The sequence below is a fragment of the Taudactylus pleione genome, unplaced genomic scaffold (assembly GCF_031769625.1).
Source record: "Taudactylus pleione unplaced genomic scaffold, aTauple2 ptg000093l, whole genome shotgun sequence".
Classification (NCBI taxonomy): Eukaryota; Metazoa; Chordata; class Amphibia; order Anura; family Myobatrachidae; genus Taudactylus; species Taudactylus pleione.
In genome coordinates, this window is record NW_028284495.1 from 2,631,612 (window position 1) to 2,655,323 (window position 23,712).

The 23,712-nt window shown below is 45.3% G+C and overlaps 1 protein-coding gene across 1 annotated transcript in view; it reads right to left on the reverse strand.

The window, feature by feature from the left end:
• The window catches only part of RP1 (RP1 axonemal microtubule associated), a 668,735-nt gene that overhangs the window by 205,361 nt on the left and 439,662 nt on the right, over positions 1-23,712 (reverse strand). The window contains exon 33 of the mRNA XM_088469748.1: positions 9,258-9,477. Coding sequence (XP_088325874.1) covers positions 9,258-9,477 — 220 coding nt within the window. The remainder of the gene's footprint in view (positions 1-9,257; positions 9,478-23,712) is intronic.

Sequence of the window (23,712 nt, forward strand, 5' to 3'; positions counted from 1 at the left end):
AAAGAATTGTGATCGAACTTGCTGTGAGCAATCACTTGCAATTGATTGACACGAAGAGACTGTTTTGTGGGTGGTTACGGGGAGTTCCCACCAAAACGTGGACATGATGGGCCGTTTCCTTGGCGTGTACTAGCCAGTGTCTGTGAACGCGCACGCAGAGAACAAAGCTTCAGCGTCTCAGTTAAACCGGGCCATTCTGGGTGACCATAGACTCACTCAAGAAGCCGATGTTTTCAGGATCACCATCCAATGCTGCGTTTGTGTACACAGTTGCGGGCAGCTACTAGGGCTCCGGTGGGCATCTTAATACAGATTCTGCCGGCTGATGCATTAGTATATGTTAGCAATTGCTAAATTTTTTATGTCCATTGCAAAATCAAACATAAAATCACCTATTAAATCGAACACATCTGCCAAATAATACACCTGGTTAATGCAGCTGATTGTAGCATAGATGTTGGTTGTTGTGTATGTAAGTGTTAAAATATATATAAAAAATAAATGACATGGGGTCCCCTCTAAAAGCACAACCAGCACCGGGCTTTCCTGAGCTGGTCCTAGTTGTGAAAATGTGGGGGGAGGAAGATGTAGGGGTCCCCCGTATTGTCCACAACCAGCAGCGGGTTCTTACTAGATGGGGTGTAATGCCACAGCCAGAGGACATGCTTGTTGGGGTCCCCAGGCCAAAGCATTAATCTCCCCACACTAGTCAGCCCCGGCTGGAGATTACTGGGGAAGTAGGACTCCCCCAATAAATGCATATCCAAGAAAAATCCAAAAAATACTCAATTAACCCTTGGCGCTGGTCGGGCTTCTTTTTACTGTCCAGGTTCCCTGGACAGTAAAAATAACAAACGGAGCTGTATTTGTGTACACATACAGCTCTTCCCCGCAAGTGACAGGAATCATGAGGATTCCTGCATTTGTAAGGCCACCAGCCAATCAACAGACTTTACTGTAGTAACCAGCTGCTAAGTGGCTGATTGGCACTGTCTGTTAGCCAATCAGTGGCCTGCTGGCTGTTGATTGGCAGCCAGGCCACTCACATTCAATCAGCGACCGGTTACTACAGTAAAGGGCGCTGATTGTCTGGCGGCCTTACAAGTGCACGAACCCTTGTGATTCCTGTCACTGGCGAGGAAGAGCTGTATGTGTATACACATACAGCTCTTCAGTGTCCAAATTGGATCACAATGCTGGTTTGTTATTTTCTTAATACAAACAGCAGGATGCTACTGGAGAAGAGGACCGAACAAATTTATACTTTCTACATTGTCAGTACTGCCTTTATGTTAATATTTCCTTTATAGGGGTTCTCCAAGTAACGGCATGCGGGGGAGGCTTGCTGGGACATATAATTCCCCTGTAAATCACAATATTACTTTATATATAATATTTAACACTATCAACTCTGCACCCACTGCCCAGGAGTGCGGGGGATAGCCGTATGCTTCAGTCCATGCCCGGGGTTACAAGGAATAACTACCCCAGGAATCCCCTGCCTTGGCTGACTAGTGTGGGGTGATTACTGCTTGGTGAAGCGTGTCCCCTGGATGTGGCATTACACCTCAGCTAGTAAGAGCCAGTGCTGGTTGTGCAAAATTGGGGGATCCCTACTCATTTTGTATTTCTACTAATTTTGTACCCCTTCTAGTTCTGTCCCCCGAATTTTCACAACCAGGACCAGCTCAGAAATCCCGGTGCTAGTGGTGCTTTTATTGGGGAGCCCACCTCTTTTTTTAATCTTTTCTAGATTTTTTTCACACGGAAACATGCATGGATCTCACTGCATGTAACCCGCACCTGCTTATGCTAAACTTGGCAGGATGAAGCAGGTCTACTATTTTGTGGATGTTGTGTTCGATTTCAAATCGAATATTAGTAAATCAGAAAATCTTATGTTGGTCTATGTAAAAAGAATACCAATGTTTAGATGATATTCGATTTTGAAGGGGATTCGGGGCCTGATTCAGAGGCCTCCTGGCTGCTCGCATAGCTGTGGGTGACCACCCACAGCTATTGCGAGCGGCCAGGATGATGGTCGCGATGGTCAAGACCATCGCGACCATCGGGCTTGCGATGAGACCCTTGTGGTAGGGTCTCATGGTCGCAAGCCCCAGAGAGCTTCTGGCTCTAATAGAGCCGGAAGCTCTCTCACTGACATCACTGGTGATGTCAGTGGGGCCACCCACAAACGGCAGGCATTCGCTTGGGAACGCCTCGTTTGTGAAGCCAACCCCCGGCCACGCCTACAAAACGGGGCGAGCTGTTGATCAACATCGACAGCCGCCCCTTTTGTAGTGAGTCCCAGAGCGAGCGCTTTTTGCGCTCGCTCCGGGGCTCACGCACGCGCAGTGCACACGCCGCGCGTGCGCACTGGGCCACACCTGCTTGCGAGCGCAATGCGCTTGCGAGCGGGTCTGAATCAGGCCTTCGGTTTTATATTCGATTTCACATTCGATTTTTACTTGATTTTGAAAAAATCTCTGATGCTCAAAATCGACAGCAAAATCGAAAGCAAAATCACCCAAAACCAAATCGACCAAAAACGAACATTAATAAATATACCCCTTAGTATCATTAAATGATACTCTTATACAGGATATGGTCAATATCCTGGCAAAGGGATTGCTGGCGCTTAGAATACTGGCACCGGAATCCCAACACCTGTCAGAATCCTGGCGCCGGCATCCCAACCGCAGGCTTCCCAAAGGTAAGTAGCGGGGTCAGGGGGAGGGTTAGTGTTAGGGGTTAGGTACTAGGGGGAGGGTTAGGTTTAGGCACTAAGGTGGGAGGGTTAAGTTTAGGGTGCGGGGAGGGGGAGGTTTAGGCACTAGGGGGAGTGGAGGTTAGGTTTAGGCACTGGTTAGGGAGGGTTAGGAAGAAGGTTAGATACCTACCGAAAGGTGTCGGTATCCTATCCCTGTTGGGATGCCGGGGTTGGGATTTTGACTGCCGGGATCCTAAGCACCAGCATCCCATACCTAACCCCTCCTATACAGTACATGAACCTGTGGGGAGAGTTTATATAATGTAAGATGCAAACTTACATTACATAAATGTACCATATACAGTAGGAGTCTCATTCAATGATACTAAGTAGTATGCTGTATATACTGTAGTATACAGGGGATCTATGGGGACCTGGATTCCTGACTGATGCCTCATGTTATATATCTCTGGATATAATTCCAGCAGCAGCAGTAACCAAGGGACTGGCAGCCATCTCACTCAGTATCGCACTATGAGACATTCCTATGAAATGTTTGTGTTTTCAAGGCTTATAATGTTTAAAAGTTTCTGTTAATTCATGATTTTTTTGAAAGTACCAATAAATCGAAAGGTTTCATTTTACTGACCATTTACATTTCTATTCCCGTGAACGGATGGCCCGGCTTTTCTACCAGCGGATGGCAAGGTCAAAATGGACATGGCAAAAAAACTGCAGGCGTGGTTTATCTGATTACCCCCTCTGTTGTGACTCATTGCCCTTGCAAAACTTTCTGATTGCCCTTTCCATTGCCCTTTGCAAAGCTCTCTGATTGCCCCTCCATGACTGTCTCACAAGCCCTCCCTGCATATCTCCATAAATGCCCCCTCCATAGATAATTCTCATTACCCCCTCCATAGCTCTCTCTCACTACCAGTTCCTTCCAAATAACACTGTAGCCCTTGCAGCAAACACTGACTCCCTCACAGCTTACTCACTGACCCTTTTACAGCTCATCCTGCCCCGTCACTGCCTTCCTAACAGCAATCACTGACTCCCTCACAGTACTCACTGTCCCTTTCACTGTCCACCTCACAGTGCTCCCCCCTTCACTGTCTACCTCACAGCACCCCCGAGCCCCTTTTAAAAATCACCTCACAGCACCCCCAGGACACCTCTATGATCACCTCACAGCGGTCCCCCTGGCCCAGGGTCTACTAGCACCCTGTACAAGAATATTTGGAGCCCTCCCCCCAACTACTGTAAATCCATAATTAATAATTTTATTATTTTTATTAATAATAAACATACACATTGTCCAAAAACCACAACATTGGCCCCCACAGAGAAAAAAAAACACAAATTGGCCCCCTCAGAAAAAATAAAATTGGCTCAGACAGGAAAAAATAAAATATATTGTCCTCACAGGAAAAAAACACATTTGACACCACAGAAAAAAAAACACATATTGGTCCCCAAAGGAAAAAAATAACACATTCGCCCCCACAAAAAATAAAACCACATTTGTCCGCACAGAAAAAAAAACACATATTGGACCCTATCGAGGAATAATACACACACATTAGCCCCCGCAGAAAAAAACAAAAAACAAACACATTGCCCCTGACAGAAAAATAAACACAAACATTTTTTTTTCTATTTTTGTGACATGTGTGCGCTGTAGCTGCACGTGCATCAACAAAGTGGTGCCAAGTGTGTGCCTGTGTCATTAGTAAAGGGCTGGCTGGCTCGTCTGTTGAAGAGTGGTGTAACCTCCAAAGTGCTGGGAAAAAAATAAAAAATAATTTTTCTGTGTTTGTGTGCGCCTTAGCCGTACGTGCATCAATATCATATAAATTTAGGACAACATTTTGATAGATAAAAATAAAATAGGGAAAGATCAAGAACCACTTCCTCTTAGTGCTGAAGCTGCTGCCACTAGTCATGACATAGACAATGAAATGCCATCAACGTTGTCTGCCAAGGCCGGTGCCCAATGTCATAGTAGAGGGCATATAAAATCCCAAATGGCAAAGTTCAAGAAAATTACCTTAAAAAATAAATTTCAATCTTCTGAGGAGAAATGTAAACTTGCCAATATGCCATTTACGACACAGAGTGGCAAGGAACGGCTAAGGTCCTCCCCTATGTTCATGACTAGTGGTTCAGCTTCACATGACAATGGAAGCCCTCCTCCCGCTACAAAAATCAAACGAGTTAAGCTGGCAAAAGCACAGCAAAGAACTGAGCTTTCTAATTCTAAGAAGATATCACAAATCCCCATGGAGAGTCCAAGTGTGGAGACGGTTGCGATGCCTGTCCTTCCCAACACTGGAAGGGAAGAGGTGGCTCCCTTACCATCTGCACACCCTCTGCAAGTGCTGGAAGGAGCACCCACAGTCCACTTGCTGATATTCAAATTGAAAATGTCACTGTTGAAGTACAACAGGATGAGGATATTGAAACTGGCGCTGAGGAGGAAGTTGACGAGGAGGATTCTGATGGTGAGGTGATTTGTTTAAATCAGGCACCAGGGGAGACAGTTGTTGTCCGTTGGATGAAAAAGACCATCACAGTCATGCCAGGGCAGAAGACCAAACATTCCACCTCTTTGGCCTGGCAATATTTCTATCCAAATCCGGACAACAACTGTCTTGCCATATGTGCCATATGTAAAGGTGGAATAAGTAGGGGTAGGGACATTAACCACCTAGGAACATCCTTCCTCATACGTCACTTGCAGCGCGTTCATAAAAAGATACTGTCAAGTTCAGAAACTGTGACCGTAAGCAGTCCAGGGACACCTAAATCCCTTTGTCCTGTTGTATCCAAGCACCTACAAACCACACCTCCTCAGTCACGATCGGAAGTAGTCCTGCAGGCCATGTCACTGGCATGACTGACTCTCCTATCCGGGATTCTTCGGCAGGATCCTGCATTGCTACGCCTACTGCTGCCGTTGCTGCTGGGAGTCATTCATCATCCCAGAGAGGAAGTAGGAACACCACTACTTCTTTTCATAAGCAACAGACCCTCCAACAGTCCTTAACGAAGAGGATGAAGTACGACAGCAGTCATCCTGAATCAAAGCGGATAACTGAGGCCTTGAAAGCTATGTTGGTGTTAGACGTGCATCCCGTATCCGCCATTAGTGCAGTGGGATGTAGACAATTGATGGAGGTAGTGTGTCCCCGGTACCAAATCCCATCTAGATTCCACTTCACTAGGCAGGTGATACCGAGAATATACAGTGACATCAGAAAAAGTGTTCTGTGACAAAAACTGGGACAGCCCACTGGGTAGATGTATTGCCTTATGCAGCAACAACAGCAGCGTCACCAGTAGCAGCATCTCAAAGCGCCAGCTCGTTCCAAGGCAGGCTAAGCTGTGTATCACCGGTTTCAATAAGAGGCACACCGCCGACAACCTCTTAGAGAAACTGAGGGAAATTATCGCCCAATGGCTTAGCCCACATAGACTCTCCTATTTGTGATACTGACAACACAACCAATATTGGGCGGGCATTACATCTGGGCAAATTCCAGCACATCCCATGTTTTGCTCACACAATAAATTTGGTGGTGCAGAACACTCTTGAACCTGCCCTGTCATCACCTGAAGCAAGAGGTTGTGATGCGGTGGAACTCAACCCTCTATATGCTTCAGAGGATGGAGGAGCAGCAAAAGGCCATTCAAGCCTATAAATCCACCTACTGTATGTAATAGGCAAAGGATGGGGTATGCACCTGACTCAAGTGCAGTGGAGAATGATTTCCGTGTTGTGCCAGGTTTTCCAGCCCTTCGAACTTGCCACACGTGAAGTCAGTTCAGACACTGCCAGCTTGAGTCAGGTCATTGCCCTCATCAGGCTTTTGCAGAAGCAGCTGGAGAAAGTGAAGGAGGAGCTAAGACAGAGCGATTCCTCTCGGTATGTGGGACTTGTGGATGAAGCCCTTCATTCGAGGGTGGTCAATCTGTTGAAATCAGACCACTACATTTTGGCCACTGTGCTCGATCCCAGGTTTAAAGCCTACGTGGTGTCTCTCTTTCCGCTGGACACAAGCCTGCAGAGGTGCAAAGACCTGCTGGTGAAAACACTGTCAGCTAAAGCAGAACATGACACGTCAACAGCTCCTTCTTCATTTTCTCCCACAACTGGGGCTGCCAAGAAACAACTTAGGCATCCTAAGCAACCTGCTGGCAGTGATGCAGGGCAGACAGGACCAAGTTTGGACTTCTGGTCCGGACTGAAGGACCTGCCAACAATTTCTGACATGTCTACTGTCACTGCATATGATACTGTCACCATTGACAGAATGGTGGAGGATTACATCTGTGACAGCATCCAAGTAGGCATGTCAGACAGTCCGTACCTGTACTGGCAGGAAAAAGAGGTAATTTGGAGGCCCTTGTACAAACTGGCTCCAGTGTGTACTCCGAAAGAGTGTTTAGTGCAGCCGGGAACCTTGTCAGCGAAAGGCGAAGGAGGTTGCTTCCACAAAATGTGGAGAAGATGATGTTCATCAAAATTAATTATCAATTCTTCCAGGGAGACCAGCCTCCAGAAAGAACAGAGGGACCTGTGGTGGTGGATTCCATCGGGGACGAATGAATACTCTGTGAGGATGAGGATGTATACAACACTGAAGAGGGTGAGGAATTGGTGGATGAGGAGGATGAGGATGACATCTTGCCTCCGTAGAGCCAGTTTGTGCAGGGACAGATTAATTGCCAGCTTGTTATTTGGGGGCCCAAACAAACCAATCATTTCAGCCACAGTTGTTTGGCAGACCCTGGCGCTGAAATTATTGGTTTGTTAAAGTGTGCATGTCCTGTTTATACAACATAAGGGTGGTTGGGAGGGCCCAAGGACAATTCCATCTTGCACCTCTTTTTTTTTCTTTGCATTATGTACTGTTTGGAGCCTAGTTTTTCAAACTGCCATCCTGTCTGCCACTGCAGTGCCACTCCTAGATGGGCCACGTGTTTGTGCCGCCCACTTGTGTCGCTTAGCATAGTCATCCAGCTAGCTCGGTGCAACCTTTTGGCCTAAAAACAATATTGTGAGGTGTGAGGTGTTCAGAATAGACTGGAAATGAGTGGAAATTAATGTTATTGAGGTTAATAATAACATAGGAACAGAAAAACCCACAAATTCTGTGATTTTAGCTGTTTTTATGCTTTTTTCCAAAAAATACAGATCCAAAACACAAAACCCAGAACACAAAACATGGAAGGGTTGTTTTGGCAAAATCAATCAAGATCCAAAACACAAAGAAAGATCCAGATCCAAAACCAAAACACAAAACACGAAAAGTGGCCGGTGCACACACCTAGTATATACGCCAGTGGTATTCAACATGAGGTCCTCCAGCTGCTCTGGAAATACACATCCCAGCATGCATGCCCTGATATCAAGGCATGCTATAACTGTAGCAAGGCATGCTGGGAATACCCCGGATATACACTAATACATTTACATAAAACATCAGAGAAAAGATACACCTCTACAAAAGAGACATAGGGGCCTATTCATCAACACTAAAATAACATTTTTAAGGACATTTTCCTTAATTAACGTTATTTTAGTATTCATGAACACACTTAGCACAGGAGATATCACTGATATCTCCTTGCTAAGTCCCCCTGTGTTAATTTCCACACTCCCCATATATTAGTATGGGGATATGGAAATTATGGTATTCATCAAATTCCGAAAATTATGTATTTCGGAATTTGATGTTGTTATCATACGCCACTGTGAGGTGGCGTATAGTCAGTCACACTTAACTGCTTCCAGCTGGGCAGGTCCCCCGGCGTCTTCCACGGGCGCTCTGGTCTCTCTTCTGGCTCTGTCTGCTGCTGACATAGTGTTCTCCAAGCAGAACACAATAAAGTTTAAAAAAAAAAAAATTATGTTTTTTTTTCTAAACAGTACTGTGTTCTGCTATGAGAACACGTGACAGCATAGCAGACGGAGCCGGAGGCTGCTGCGCGGGCAGGTAAGTGCTGGATGAGGGGGGGGGGCGGAGGGGGAAGGGGGGCAGGTGAGCGGAGTGGGGGACACAAACTTACCGCATCTGTAGGCAGTGCTGCGCATGTGCTGGTTTTACAAATGTAACAGCACATGCGCAGCACGGATTCCAGCTGCGATAAGTTAGTGTAGATAGAGATAACTATCTATTTCCCGAAAAGCTGTCATCGCAAAAATAACAGCTTTTCGGAATAGATAGTTATGGAGAGGAGGAATGATGAATTCCTCTGGTAATTAGGTAGAACTCCATGCGAGTTCTAAACCTGATTACCTCCAGAGTAACTTTAGGTATGATGAATAAGCCCCATATGGTGATACATACTGTATGTGTAAAAGTAATGAGTTCGGCATTGCTGATTTAAACTAGATTTCAAAGCTCTTAAATAGCTGTCAGTTAGTATGCAGCATAGTATGTCTGTTTGTTACCTTTCATTTGATATACAAGTTACCATACTAAATTATAGTCCCTCATAACGGATTTGACATCTGTTATGTGTGCTCAGCTGTATTTACCTGGCAACAGTTCTTGTTGATTATTCAGTACTCGAAATTCTTTTATAGTTTCCTCCTCTTGTGTATCCACTGTGAGCCAACAGTTGCAGTCAAATTGTACTTCTTGTCCAGTTTGCTGCTTCACCATGCAAAGACTTTCCAAATGCCACCCTGGTGCAGTGGGTAAATGATCACAGACAATACGCATTTTATAAATCTCTCCGACATCTTCCAGTTTCACCTGTAACATTTGCATTAATTGAGTTCAAAAAAATCACTATAAAATACAAAATACTTTAAGATCTATGTTTGTTTACCCTTTACTGATTCTTAAACATTTTATAATGAAATATTTAATACCACAGGGCAGCCTTGTTTATTTGGTACATACAGACAAACCAGTGCATTGGACTGAAAAAATATTTAAAAAATAAAAATAAAAACAAAAAAAACATACAATGGTATTTTTTAAAAGCTATGTTTATGCATTTGAAAATACAACAACATATTGCAGATATTAGACCAAGAACAGTGGAGAATATGTTACAGCTTGTAACAGAATACATAAATACCTGTCAAACCTAAGATACATTTGTAATTCAACTTGTTATTTACAGTTTGAGGTCATGCAGCATCTAAGGTGGTAAGAAATCAGGTCATTAAGAAGATGGAAATATTTAACTCATGCTACTATGATACAAACTACTTGGCTCAAAAATGTCTGTGCAATACTTGCCTACTCTACTGAAATAGCCGGGGGGCTCCCAAAAATCAGTTAGTGATCCCAGCCGCCCGGAAAAGTGGGCAAGTCGTTTCTCGATAGGCTGCCATCTGCCCACATGCCCCCGGACCTCCCGCACCCCTACACACACTCCCTGCTTCACAATGCAGGTAATCTCTGCATTTTGTAGCGGAGCGGGGCCACAATGATGTAGTCACATGGTCACGCCTCCTGCTCTAACCCAATGCCGTGTCATGTCCCCGCCACACCCCCCTTATGCCGCACAGCCAGAATGTCAGCAAGTATGACCTGTGCCAAACGAAGTGGTTGATATAGGATACGGTATACAGGCAATACCATTCCTCAGTACCTTTAACCTTTTCTGAGACCCTGGCTTGTTGTTTTTTTTTTCTTTTTTTCTTTTTACATTTTCCAATGATTTTTAACACAGTACTGTAGTCATTTTTTATTATATAATATGCACTTGTATCATCCCCTTAACCATGATCTATTAGGGATCCATTAAAATTCTGGACTTTTCTTTTTACGTTTGACATTTTCCACTTATTCATTTCATTATCAGCAATTATTTAAATATAACTCCCTCCTCCTGAGAAGGCTGTACCGGGTCTAGAATTTGGTGAACCAGGCACTTAGGGTTAGGTCGGCTATATACCATATTTTGGTCAGTCAATATCTTGGTCATAGGATGTTAGTCAGTAACAAGACTTTCCAGGTTTAATTGGTTTGGGAATATTAACATCTGCCCTAGTAAGATGGTATACGTTCAGGAAGCCGTCGGACAGAATGCCAACAGCCGCCTTCCAGACATTGTTATCCCGACTAGGGACGAATGACAGGCGTCTAAATTTAGACACCTGTCATTTGACCGACGTCGGGAGACCGGCACCTGGCATCCCGATAGATCGGATGCCAGGCACCGCAACGGACAGCCGTTGGGAGGGAGGGTTAGGTTTAGGGCTCTCGGGGGGGGGGGGGACTTAAGGTTAGGCACCCCCCCGGGAGGTTAGGGTTAGGCTAGGGGGAGGGAGGGTTAGGGTTAGGCACCCCCAGGGGGAGATTAGGGTTAGGCACCCCCCCGGGCATCTTAGGTTTAGGCGCGGGGAAGGGGGGGGTTAGGTTTAGGCACTTAGAGGGGGGATTAGGGTTAGGCACAGGGGGGGAAGGTTAGGGTTAGGCACCCTAAAGGAGGGTTAGGGGGTAGATTTGGTTAGTGAATAATTACCTAGGGACGATCGGGATTTCCTCCTCTGTCAGCCACGCTCTGTCGGGATTTGAACCGCCGGCCAGGGGTCCAGCGGTAATTTACACCGATTCCAGTAAGATTGTTAAATATTAGCATTAATGGAAGGAAGGAAAGGAGAACACATAAAAAAAGCCCATTTATGCTAATATTATCAGTCAGATGCATCTCAAGATACAGTAGGTCCAGGACCCCATTAAATACAATTCCTTGTTATTTTTCCCTTTAAAACTTTCTTGAGAATCTTTTTTTTCTGCAGCCGTCCAAACGAACATATCAATTTAGTGGTGTAATGGATTGCTGCAACTTCATTTAATATAGCTACCACACTAATGAATTAAATAATATCAACTAGAGTGGTCAATCCATAATAATCCAATCAGAAGAACAGCCAGCTAGTGCTTGTGATCATCCTTATGATCATTATTATATCTTGTTGCACCAGCTCATCAGTACCCGTAACAGATACTGTACATCCTCTGACAGGTGTCTCCAGGTCTGTTTCAGTAATTACTTGGATATGTGCTTTCTGTACTCAACCTACACTTGCCCACCCCTTCCCTCTTGTGTCCTGCTTCTACAATTGTAGCGAGTCGTAAGTATAAAATGCAGCAACATCTAATTAAGGATGTATGAGTACACACTATAGTGCATATGTGCAGTGCTGAAATACTTATTGTACACAAATAAAGCAGACATACATCATATTCTACATGAGCCCTGTCATGTCTTCTATGCTTGTCTTTGAACTACCTAGTGTTCAATCCCGCCGTAAGACAACAACTGAATCTGTCGAGTGTCACACTAACCTCTATGTCAATTTAATGATCCTCGCCCTCAACCATTTATATCTTTCAAAAACGAGCAATGTCCTCTATAGCTTGTGTTGTCCTTTATTGTTTCTCTAGTTGGCATCAGTTCTTTTTCATCTTCCTCATGGTATTGTCAAATCAAGCTGTGTGATTAAGAGGGTTTGATCCATAATGGTGAAAGGACCAATTGTTAATTTCTGTGACCTGTTTGTGGATCACAAATATTAGAGCTTGTGCGAGTCCAGGACCGTAACTAGGGTAGAGCGACCTGTGCCATGGCTGTTTGGGCCTGTCAATTTTCCTGTTTATTATCATTTTCACTTGTAGCTTCCTCTTCTTTTATCCCCAGCATCTCCTGGTTGCCCCAGGAGTACCCCTATCTCTTCCCCGGCCCTTCCCCATATGGCCTTTTTCAGGTGCACTATTTGTCTCTATTTAAAAAATGGGGGAAGGGGGGAAGGCACAAAATGCTGTCTCTGGCACAGGGCACCAAAAATTCTAGTTACGGCTCTGTGTGAGACCTATAGTTGTAGGAGATCTTCACCAAATTGTGAATGCTTGCCGTAAATACGTGTCTTCTTCCATCGAGGATGTTCTCCACTTGTCCTCTTTAGGAGGTTTGATACAACTCCTCCAGTGCCTGTTATTTCCTGTTGGAAGATTTCGCCATCCACTATAGGTCAATAGATGGTTTGCATACAAGTCCAATGGCGGGAGAACTGCGCATTTGCAGAAAAGGGTCTTGTGAGATCGCTCGCAGTGCCCGCTAAGACGCAGAATAATTGTCACGCTGCGGCTGTTTGGGGCAGGAAGAAGGAAGCAACTCTGACCGTTTACAGAATGGGGGCGTGTCATCCCCGTTTTGTAGGTGTGCCAAGGCTAGGGTATGCACAGATTTCTTGGCCCTGACTAAGCAGTTATGGCGGTCATTCTTAGTAAGCTGAGCTAACAGGCGGTTGGCATTTGAGCTTGCACTAGACTTTTTAAGGTACAGATGCTCCTCACTTGCTGTGCCAGGTGAAGGTGCCGCCGGGCTTCCTGATCACAGGTCGTGTAGGCGGTCGTAAGTCCCAGCAGTTGTTAAACAGGCAGAAGCTTAAGTGAGGAGCACCTGTATTATATTTCAGATAATCAATTATAAACAATGTACAAATAGTATATGGGTGTGTTCCCTAAGGTTATTGTCATTGGTGGTGCTCCCCAAGGTTTAAATCGTGATGGTTATACAATGCTGCGTCTTATGACGCAGCACTCAGATCTGCGATGCTGGCAGGAGGTGTCTCTTTTTCTTCAGGTGCCTCCTGCTGTATTAGCAAATTTTAGCATTGCTGCTGCGTAGCGATGATCGTGTACAACTCTGAATCAGGTCCAATGTTACTGACGTGATTACATACTATGGATAAAAGAAAATGCAAAACTGATGTATATCACAAAAGTAACATATGTAACTAATTTATCACTTGGGATCCGTGGCAGCTCAAGGCACCCGAAACTCTGTTGCCTGGAAGGGAACAGCCGCAGTCAACCAGGCCCCTCAATATCCGCTTGGTTACGCCTTGTCTGTTAGTCTTCAGCTCCCAGCTGTCTCCTATACAGCTGCAGTCCACCTCCTCTCTGGCTACTGGCTGCCTCCTCTTCATCCCCAGCTCGCATACTCTTCAGCTTCTGCTGCCTCCTCCTCCGCTTCAGCCCACCAGGCAATTGGTCCATACTGTCTGTTGCGACAGAGCGGCAAGTTTATAGGCTGCTTTGGCTACAGACAGCAGGGCACACAGGGAAGGCATATACACTACAAGTATGCTACATGCTGCATATACACTACATATACACTACAGTACATGCTGCATATATACTACATATACACTACATGCTACATATACATTACATGCTGCATATACACTACATATACATGCTGCATTTACACTACATGCTGCATATACACTACATATACATACATGCCGCATATACACTACTACATACATGCTGCATACACACTACATGCTGCATATACACTACATATATATACATGCTGCATATACACTACTACATACATGCTGTATATACACTACTACATACATGCTGCATACACACTACATGCTACATATACACTACATGCTGCATATACATTACATGCTGAATATACAGTACATATACTTTTTGCATTTACACTACATGCTGCATATACACCACATACTACATATACACTACATACTGTATACACCACATGCTGCATAAACACTACATATACACTACATGCTGCATATACACTACTACATACATGCTGCATATACACTATATGCTGCATATACACTACATATACAAGCTGCAATTATACTACATGCTGCATATACCCCACATGCTGCATATACACCACATGCATCATATACATTACGTGTTGCATGTACACTACATGCTGCATATACATTACATGCTGCATATACACTACATGCTGCATATGCCTTACATGCTGCATATACACTACATGCTGCATATACACTACATGCATCATATACATTACATGCTGCATATACACTACATATATACTACATGCTGCATATACACTACATATACACTACATGCTGCATCTACACTACTATACATGCTGCATATACACCATATGCTGCATAAACACTACATATACACTACATTCTGCATATACATTGCATATACATACATGCTGCATATACACTACATATACATGCTGCATTTACACTACATGCTGCATATACACTACTACATACATGCTGCATATACAGTACATACTGCATATACATTACATGCTGCATATACACTACATATACACTACATGCTGCATAAACACTACATATACACTACATATATATCATATGCTGCATCTACACTGTATATACACTACATGCTGCATATACAATACATATACATACTACATTTATACTACATATACATGCTACATATACACTACATGCTGCATAAACACTACATATACATGCTACATATACACTACATATACATGCTACATTTACACTACATGCTGCATATACACTACATATACATGCTACATATACACTACATGCTGCATAAACACTACATATACATGCTACATTTACACTACATATACATGCTACATTTACACTACATGCTGCATATAAACTACATATACATGCTACATTTACACTACATGCTGCATATACACCACATGCTGCATAAACACTACATATACACTACTACATGCTGCATATACACTACATATACATGCTGCATTTACACTACATATACATGCAGCATATACACTACATATACATGCTGCATATACACTACATATACATGCTGCATTTACACTACATATACATACATGCTGCATATACACTAAATATACATGCTACATTTACACTAAATGCTGCATAAACACTACATATACACGACATGCTGCATATACACCACATGCTGCATAAACAATACATATACACTAGGGATGAGCGGGTTCGGATTTCTGAAATCCAACCCCCCCCGAGCCCCCCCCGATCCGAGTCGTATCCGAGTCAGGCTCGACTTTTCCCGTCTGACTCGGATCTGAAATCGAGGCAAAACGTCATCCCGCCTTCCGGATCTCACGGGTATTGGATTCTATAAAAGGTTCCCACCTCGGCGCCATTTCTCACTCCGGCTGTGGACAGTGAAGAGGGAGGGTGGGAGCTAGGGCTGGCTGGGCTGTGTTGTGCTGCTGTTGTCCATAGGGGCTGTGACCACTCAGTCCATAGGGGCTGACTGGGCTGCGTTGTGCTGTTGTTGTCCATAGGGGCTGGCTGGGCTGTGTTGTGCTGCTGTCATAGGGGCTGGCTGGGCTGTGTTGTGCAGTCAGTTGCAGTCATAGGGGCTGTGTCCAGTTCAAAGTCTATAGGGGCTGGCTGGACTGGGTTGTGCAGTGTCCCATAAAGGCTGTAGTCCTAGAGGGGTGCTGTAGTGTTGTCCAGGGGGTGATCTGTGCATCAGGGGTGCTCCCCTAAAGTGCACTCCAAAATTTTTTTTTTCTATGTTTGTGAATTGTGCAGTAGCCGCACGTGCATCAACAAAGTAATGCCAACCGTGCGCCTGTGTCATAAGTAAAGGGCCGGCTGGCTTGACTGTTAAAGGGTGCTGTAACCCCCAAAGTGCACTCCAAAAAAAAAAATTTTTTTTTTTTTTTTGTGTTTGTGAATTCTGTGCACAGTAGCCGCACGTGCATCAACAAAGTAGCGTCAAGCGTGCGCCTGTGTTATAAGTAAAGGACCGGCTGGCTTGACCGTTAAAGGGTGCTGTAATCCCCAAAGTGCACTCCAAACAAAATAAAAAATTATTTTCTGTGTTTGTGAATTCTGTGCACTGTGGCTGCACGTGCATCAACAAAGTAGCGCCAAGCGTGCGCCTGTGTCATAAGTAAAGGGCCAGCTGGCTCGTCTGTTAAAGGGTGGTGTAACCCCCAAAGTACACTCCAAACAAAATAAAAAATAATTTTCTGTGTTTGTGAATTGTGTGCACTGTGGCTGCACGTGCATCAACAAAGGAGCAGTGCCAAGCGTGCGCCTGTGTCCCATAAGTCTGTTAAAGGGTGGTGTAACCCCAAAAGTGCACTACACAAAAAATAAACAATTCTTTTTTATCTGTGTTTGTGTGCGAAATGTATGCGCAGTAGCCGCACGTGCATCAACACAGCAGCAGCGCCAAGCGTGCGCGTGTGTCATAAGTCAAGGGCCGGTTTGGACATCTGGTCCGGACTGAAGGACGTGCCAACAATGTAAATTTCTGACATGTCTACTGTCACTGCATATGATACTGTCACCACTGACAGAATGGTGGAGGAATTATTTTCCGTGTTTGTGAATTGTGTACATTGTGGCTGCACTAGCATCAACAAAGGAGCAGCTGTGTCATAAGTAAAGGGCCGGATGGCTTGTCCGTTAAAGGGTGCTGTAACCCCCAAAGTGCACTCCAAAAAAATTAAAAATTCTTGTTTTTTTTCTGTTTTTGTGAATTGTGTGGGCTGTTGCGGCACCTGCATCCTCAAAGCAGCAGCGACAAGCGTGCGTCTGTCTGTTAAAGGGTGGTGTAACACTCAAAGTGCGCTCCACAAAAAAAAAAAAATTCTTCTTTTGTTATCTGTCTTTGTGAATTGTGTGGGCTGTAGCCGCACCTGCATCCTCAAAGCAGCAGCGACAAGCGTGTATCTGTCTGTTAAAGGGTGGTGTAACCCTCAAAGTGTGCTCCACAAAAAATGAAAAATTCTTCTTTTTTTTTCTGTCTTTGTGAATTGTGTGGGCTGTAGCCGCACCTGCATCCTCAAAGCAGCAGCGACAAGCGTGTATCTGTCTGTTAAAGGGTGGTGTAACCATCAAAGTGTGCTCCACAAAAAATAAAAAATTATTTTTTTTTCTGTCTTTGTGAATTGTGTGGGCTGTAGCTGCACCTCCATCCTCAAAGCAGCAGCGACAAGCGTGCGTCTGTCTGTTAAAGGATTACATCGGTGACAGCATCCAAGTAGGCATGTCAGACAGTCCGTACCTGTACTGGCAGGAAAAAGAAGCAACTTGGAGGCCGCTGTGCAAACTGGCTCTATTTTACCTGAGTTGCCCCCCCTCCAGTGTGTACTCCGAAAGAGTGTTTAGTGCTGCTGGGAACCTTGTCAGCGAAAGGCGTAGGAGGTTGCTTCCACAAAATGTGGAAAAGATGATGTTTATAATAATGAATTATCAACTCTTCCTGGGAGACCAGCCTCCAGAACGTACAGAGGGACCTGTGGTGGTGGATTCCAGCGGGGACGAATTAATACTCTGTGAGGATGAGGATGTACACCACACTGAAGAGGGTGAGGAATCGGTGGATGAGGAGGATGAGGACGACATCTTGCCTCCGTAGAGCCAGTTTGTGCAGGGACAGATTAATTGCCAGCTTGTTTTGCGGGGGCCCAAATGAACCAATCTTTCAGCCACAGTCATGTGGCAGACCATGGCGCTGAAATTATTCGTTTGTTAAAGTGTGCATGTCCTGTTTATACAACATAAGGGTGGGTGGGAGGACCCAAGGACAATTCCATCTTGCACCTCTTTTTTTTCTTTGCATTATGTACTGTTTGGGGCCTAGTTTTTCAAACTGCCATCTTGTCTGCCACTGCAGTGTCACTCCTAGATGGACCACGTGTTTGTGCTGCCCACTCGTGTCGCTTACATAGTCATCCAGCTACCTCAGTGCAACCTTTTGGACATAAAAACTAGGGGTGTGCACTGGCCACTTTTCGTGTTTTGTGTTTTGGTGTTGGATCTGGATCTTTCTTCAAGTTTTGGATCTGGATTGTTTTTGCCAAAACCACCCTTCCGTGTTTTGGGTTCTGGGTTTTGTGTTTTGGATCTAGATTTTTTCTTAGAAAATAAAAAAAACGCTAAAATCACATAAAATGGGCCTTTTTTTTGTTCCTAAGCTATTAATAACTCCAATAATATTAATTTCCACTCATTTCCACTCTGTTCTGAACACCCCACAACTCACAATATTGTTTTTAGGCCAAAAGGTTGCACCGAGGTAGCTGGATGACTATGCTAAATGACACAAGTGGGCGGCACAAACACGTGGCCCATCTAGGAGTGGCACTGTAGTGGCAGACAGGAAGCCAATCAGCGTTATGGTGCCCATTTGCATGTAGCACGGACCCGGGAGATCCGTGCTACATGCATCTGTGTGATTGGCACAGAGCAATGACAGGTCCGTGAGACCCGTCTGTGCTGCTGTGGTAAAAGAAAAAAAAAACCTGTGTAAAAAAAGAAAAAAATGGTGTGCCCCCCCCAAAAAAGAGCAACCAGCCCCGGGCATTAGTGACCCAGTGCTGGGTGTGCTTAAATACAGAGGACAAATGATGTAGGGGTCCCCTGTACTTAAGCACAACCAGCACCGGGCTAGTCAGAACCAGCGCTGGTTGCCAAAATACGGGGTCAAACGACGTAGGGGTCCCCCGTATTCTGCGCAACCAGCTCTGGGCTCTGATCCGGTCCTGGTTCTGGAAATACAGGGGAAAAAAATGAGTAGGGTTCCCCTGTATGTTCCAGAACCAGCACTGGACTTTTCTAGCGGGGGGCTGATGCCACAGCCAGGGGAGCCCTTTCACCGGGCCCCCCAGCCGCAGCATCAGCCCTGACCGCTAGTCAGCTCAGGCCGGGGATCCCTGGAGAGCTGGGGACCCCCCCATATAGAGGGTTCACCCTCTCCAGGGCACCCCAGGCCCAGGCTGATAGCCCGGGGCTATCCCCTCCACCTCTGGTGGCGGTGGGTGGCGGGTTGATAGTGTGGTGTGGTGTAAATAAAGAATATCAAACATTGGCCCTCATTCAGAGCCGTTCGCTATTTGCGGTCGTTCGTTTAAAAACAAGGGGTGGCTATTCAAATGATCCGTACGCACATTGCAGTCTGTTCACACCTCTAAGTCTGAACGAACGAGCAAAACATACGCTCGTTTATTTGTTAAAAACGCCCCCTGGCCGCACGCATCCTACGTCATGTCCGCTATTTATTAGATTAATCGAGTACATCGACCAGCGTATGAACTGCTCGCTATTCTTGTGGTTGGTGTTTGCTACCACAAATTTGCGAGCAGTTCTGGCTATAAAATAACCCAGTGACGTGGTCAATGACGCTGCTGTTTTAAATATACACACCCATAAAACGCCCGTTTTGACCTTTAAGCACGCCTGCGTTCGGATCTCCACTCCCCATTTTCAAGCACCTTCCCCTGTTACCACCCACATACGCCTCATTCTGTCACTCAAAATAGCAGGCACTCGCTATATAGCGTACAAAGGATTTTCGGCCGCACTGACTGGTTCGCGCATGCGTACTAAAAAGCGTACGCATGCGCAGATGTGCAAACATCGCTCGGAACGAGCGTACTGCCGCTAACGAGCGGCTCTGAATGAGGGCCATTGTCTTTACAAGTAGAACTGAAGGTCTGAGCAAGCCTGCCCCGCAAGCTGGTACTTGGAGAACCACAAGTACCAGCATTAAGGGCCCACTAGTACCTGTAGTTCACCTGTAAAAAAATGTTTTAAAAAACACAGGACACACACACCGTGACAGTATAAGTTTATTAAACATACATACACACACACACATGTACACATACTCACCTATGTAACCCTGTAGCATCGGTCCACTTGTCCGGTAGAGTATCCATAGGGGACCTGTGAAAAAAAAACATACTCACCATCTCCTATGCGAGGTTCTGTCCTCTTCGTTCCAAAGTAGGTATTCCCGGGACTTGGCAAAAAAAAAAATGAAAATCCGATCCAAGAACTTAGTACCGTTCTATAGAACGGTACTTCCTGAATGAGAGCTTAGCGGCGGAGTATCACCATGGAAACCCCACTGCTAAGCGTTCATTGGCTGAGAGAGGTCATCTCCTGTCTCTCAGCCAATGAACGGCTCCCTCCATTGTAGTCAATGGTGGGAACCGCAGGGTAAACTTTAATAAAGACAATGGCCCTCATTCAGAGCCGCTCGTTAGCGGCAGTACGCTCGTTCCGAGCGATGTTTGCACATCTGCGCATGCGTACGGTTTTTAGTACGCATGCGCGAACCAGTCAGTGCGGCCGAAAATCGTTTGTACGCTATATTGCGAGTGCCTGCTATTTTGAGTGACAGAATGAGGCGTATGTGGGTGGTAACAGGGGAAGGTGCTTGAAAATGGGGAGTGGAGATCCGAACGCAGGCGTGCTTAAAGGTCAAAACGGGCGTTTTATGGGTGTGTATATTTAAAACAGCAGCGTCATTGTCCACGTCACTGGGTTATTTTATAGCCAGAACTGCTCGCAAATTTGTGGTAGCAAACACCAACCACAAGAATAGCGAGCAGTTCATACGCTGGTCGATGTACTCGATTAATCTAATAAATAGCGGACATGACGTATGGTGCGAGCGGCCAGGGGGCGTTTTTAACAAATAAACGAGCGTATGTTTTGCTCGTTCGTTCAGACTTAGAGGTGTGAACAGACTGCAATGTGCGTACGGATCATTTGAATAGCCACCCCTTGTTTTTAAACGAACGACCGCAAATAGCGAACGGCTCTGAATGAGGGCCAATGTTTGATATTATTTATTTACACCACACCACACTATCAACCCGCCACCCACCGCCACCACCCTTTATTGGGGGGGTCCCCAGCTCTCCAGGAATACTCGGCCTGGGCTGACTAGCTGTCAGGGTTGATGCTGCGGCTGGGGGGCCCGGTGATAGGGCTCCCCTGGCTGTGGCATCAGCCCCCCGCTAGAAAAAGTCCAGTGCTGGTTCTGGAACATACAGGGGAACCCTACTCATTTTGTTCCCCTGTATTTCCAGAACCAGGACAGGATCAGAGCCCAGAGCTGGTTGCGCAGAATACGGGGGACCCCTACGTCATTTGTCCCCCGTATTTTGCCAACCAGCGCTGGTTCTAACAAGCCCGGTGCTGGTTGTGCTTAAGTACAGGGGACCCCTACGTCGTTTGTCCCCTGTATTTAAGCACACCCAGCACTGGGTCACTAATGCCCGGGGCTGGTTGCTCTTTTTTTGGGGGGGGTAGCACGCCATTTTTTTTTTTTTTTTTTACACAGGATTTTTTTTTTTTTTACCACAGCAGCACAGATGGGTCTCACGGACCCGTCAGTGCTCTGTGTCAATGACACAGATGCAAGTAGCACGGATCTCCTGGTCCGTGCGCGCATCTGTGTCATTGAAATACACAGCAGCACAGACGGGTCTCACTGACCCATCTGTGCTCTGTGTCACTGTCAATCACACAGATGCATGTAGCACGGATCTCCCGGGTCCGTGCTACATGCAAATGATCACCATAATGCTGATTGGCTGAGAGCCGTGACAGGCGGCTCTGTCAGCCAATCAGCACTTTGCCCATTAAAGGCAAAGGCATTTTTTTTAAATGGCCGCTCGAGGCAAAACCTTGAGATCTGACAGCAGATCTCGAGGTTTTGCCTTGGGAAAGGGATCCGGGGCAGACAGGGAGATCCGAGCTTGGACTCGGATAGCCCTGGATCCCCGAAGTTCGGGTGGGTTCGGTTCTCAGGGAACCGAACCCGCTCATCTCTAATAAAAACACTATTGTGAGGTGTTCAGAGTAGACTGGAAATGAGTGGAAATTAAGGTTATTGAGGTTAATAATAGCATAGGAGCAGAAAAACCAACAAATTCTGTGATTTTAGCTGTTTTTATGCTTTTTTTAAAAAAAAAAATACAGATCCAAAACACAAAACCCAGAACCCAAAACACGGAAGGGTGGTTTTTGCAAAACCAATCCAGATCCAAAACACGAAGAAAGATCCAGATCCAAAACCAAAACACAAAACACGAAAAGTGGCCGGTGCACACCCCTAATATACACTACTACATGCTGCATATACACTACATATACATGTTACATTTACACTACATGCTGCAAATACACCACATGCTGCATATACACTACATATGCATGCTGCATTTACACTACATATGCATACATGCTGCATATAAACTATATAAACATGCTACATTTACACTACATGCTGTATATACACTACATATACACAATCATGCTGCATATATGCTGCATAAATACTACATATATATTACATGCTGCATATACACTACATATACATGCTGCATTTACACTACATGCTGTATATACACTACATATACATACATGCTGCATATATACTACATACATGCTGCATAAATACTACATATACATTACATGCTGCATATACACTACATATACATGCTGCATTTACACTACATGCTGCATATCCACTACATATACATACATACATACATGCTGCACTTACACTACATATACATGCTGCATTTACACTACATGCTGCATATCCACTACATATACGTACAATGCTGCACATACACTACATACTGTACATGCTGCATAAGCACTATATATATACTACATGCTGCATATACTGTACACTGAGTCTTAGTCCGGTGGTCGTGCAGAAATTCTGCCTAGTCTTAGCCGCGTTAAATGTGGAGAAATCACCCAGTACCCCTGAAAAGTGTCTACTAACACTGGGAAACAGTATAAAAGGTTATTAGTGGCTGTAAGCAAAGTATTTGGGGGTATCGGTGAAAGCCGGACCGGACAAGATTCCGAAATGCCGGACTGGGACAGCTCCCTGCAGTGACCTCTGCTGCTGAGGAGCTGTCAGCTGTATAATGCGTGTCGCCGTCCGGGGGGGTGTCAGTGATAGGCAGGGAGCGTTCATTATAGTGGCTCCCTGCCGGACCAGATGCCGGAACGGACCAGCTCTGCTGCTAAGAAGCTGTGTCTGGGGGTTGTATTGTGCCGTGTAGTGAAAGCCTGTCACCGGGGGGGGGGGGGGGAGATTACAGCCGGCTCCCTCGGACAGACAGCGCGTTCCGGTGTGACGGCATCTGGTCTGGCAGGGAGCCACTGTAATGAAGGCTCCCTGCCTGTCACTAACACACCCCCCGGAAGGGGACTCGCATTATACAGCTGACAGCTCCTCAGCAGCAGAGGTCGCTGCAGGGAGCTGTCCCAGTCCGGCGTTCCGGAATCTTGTCCGGTCCGGATTTCAACTAATCCCAGTATTTGGGGCTTTTAATAGGGGTCAAATGGTTGATTTTTGCATTTTTTACTAAGAGTTGAAAAATTATATAAGTGTTTTTCACCAATTTAAAAT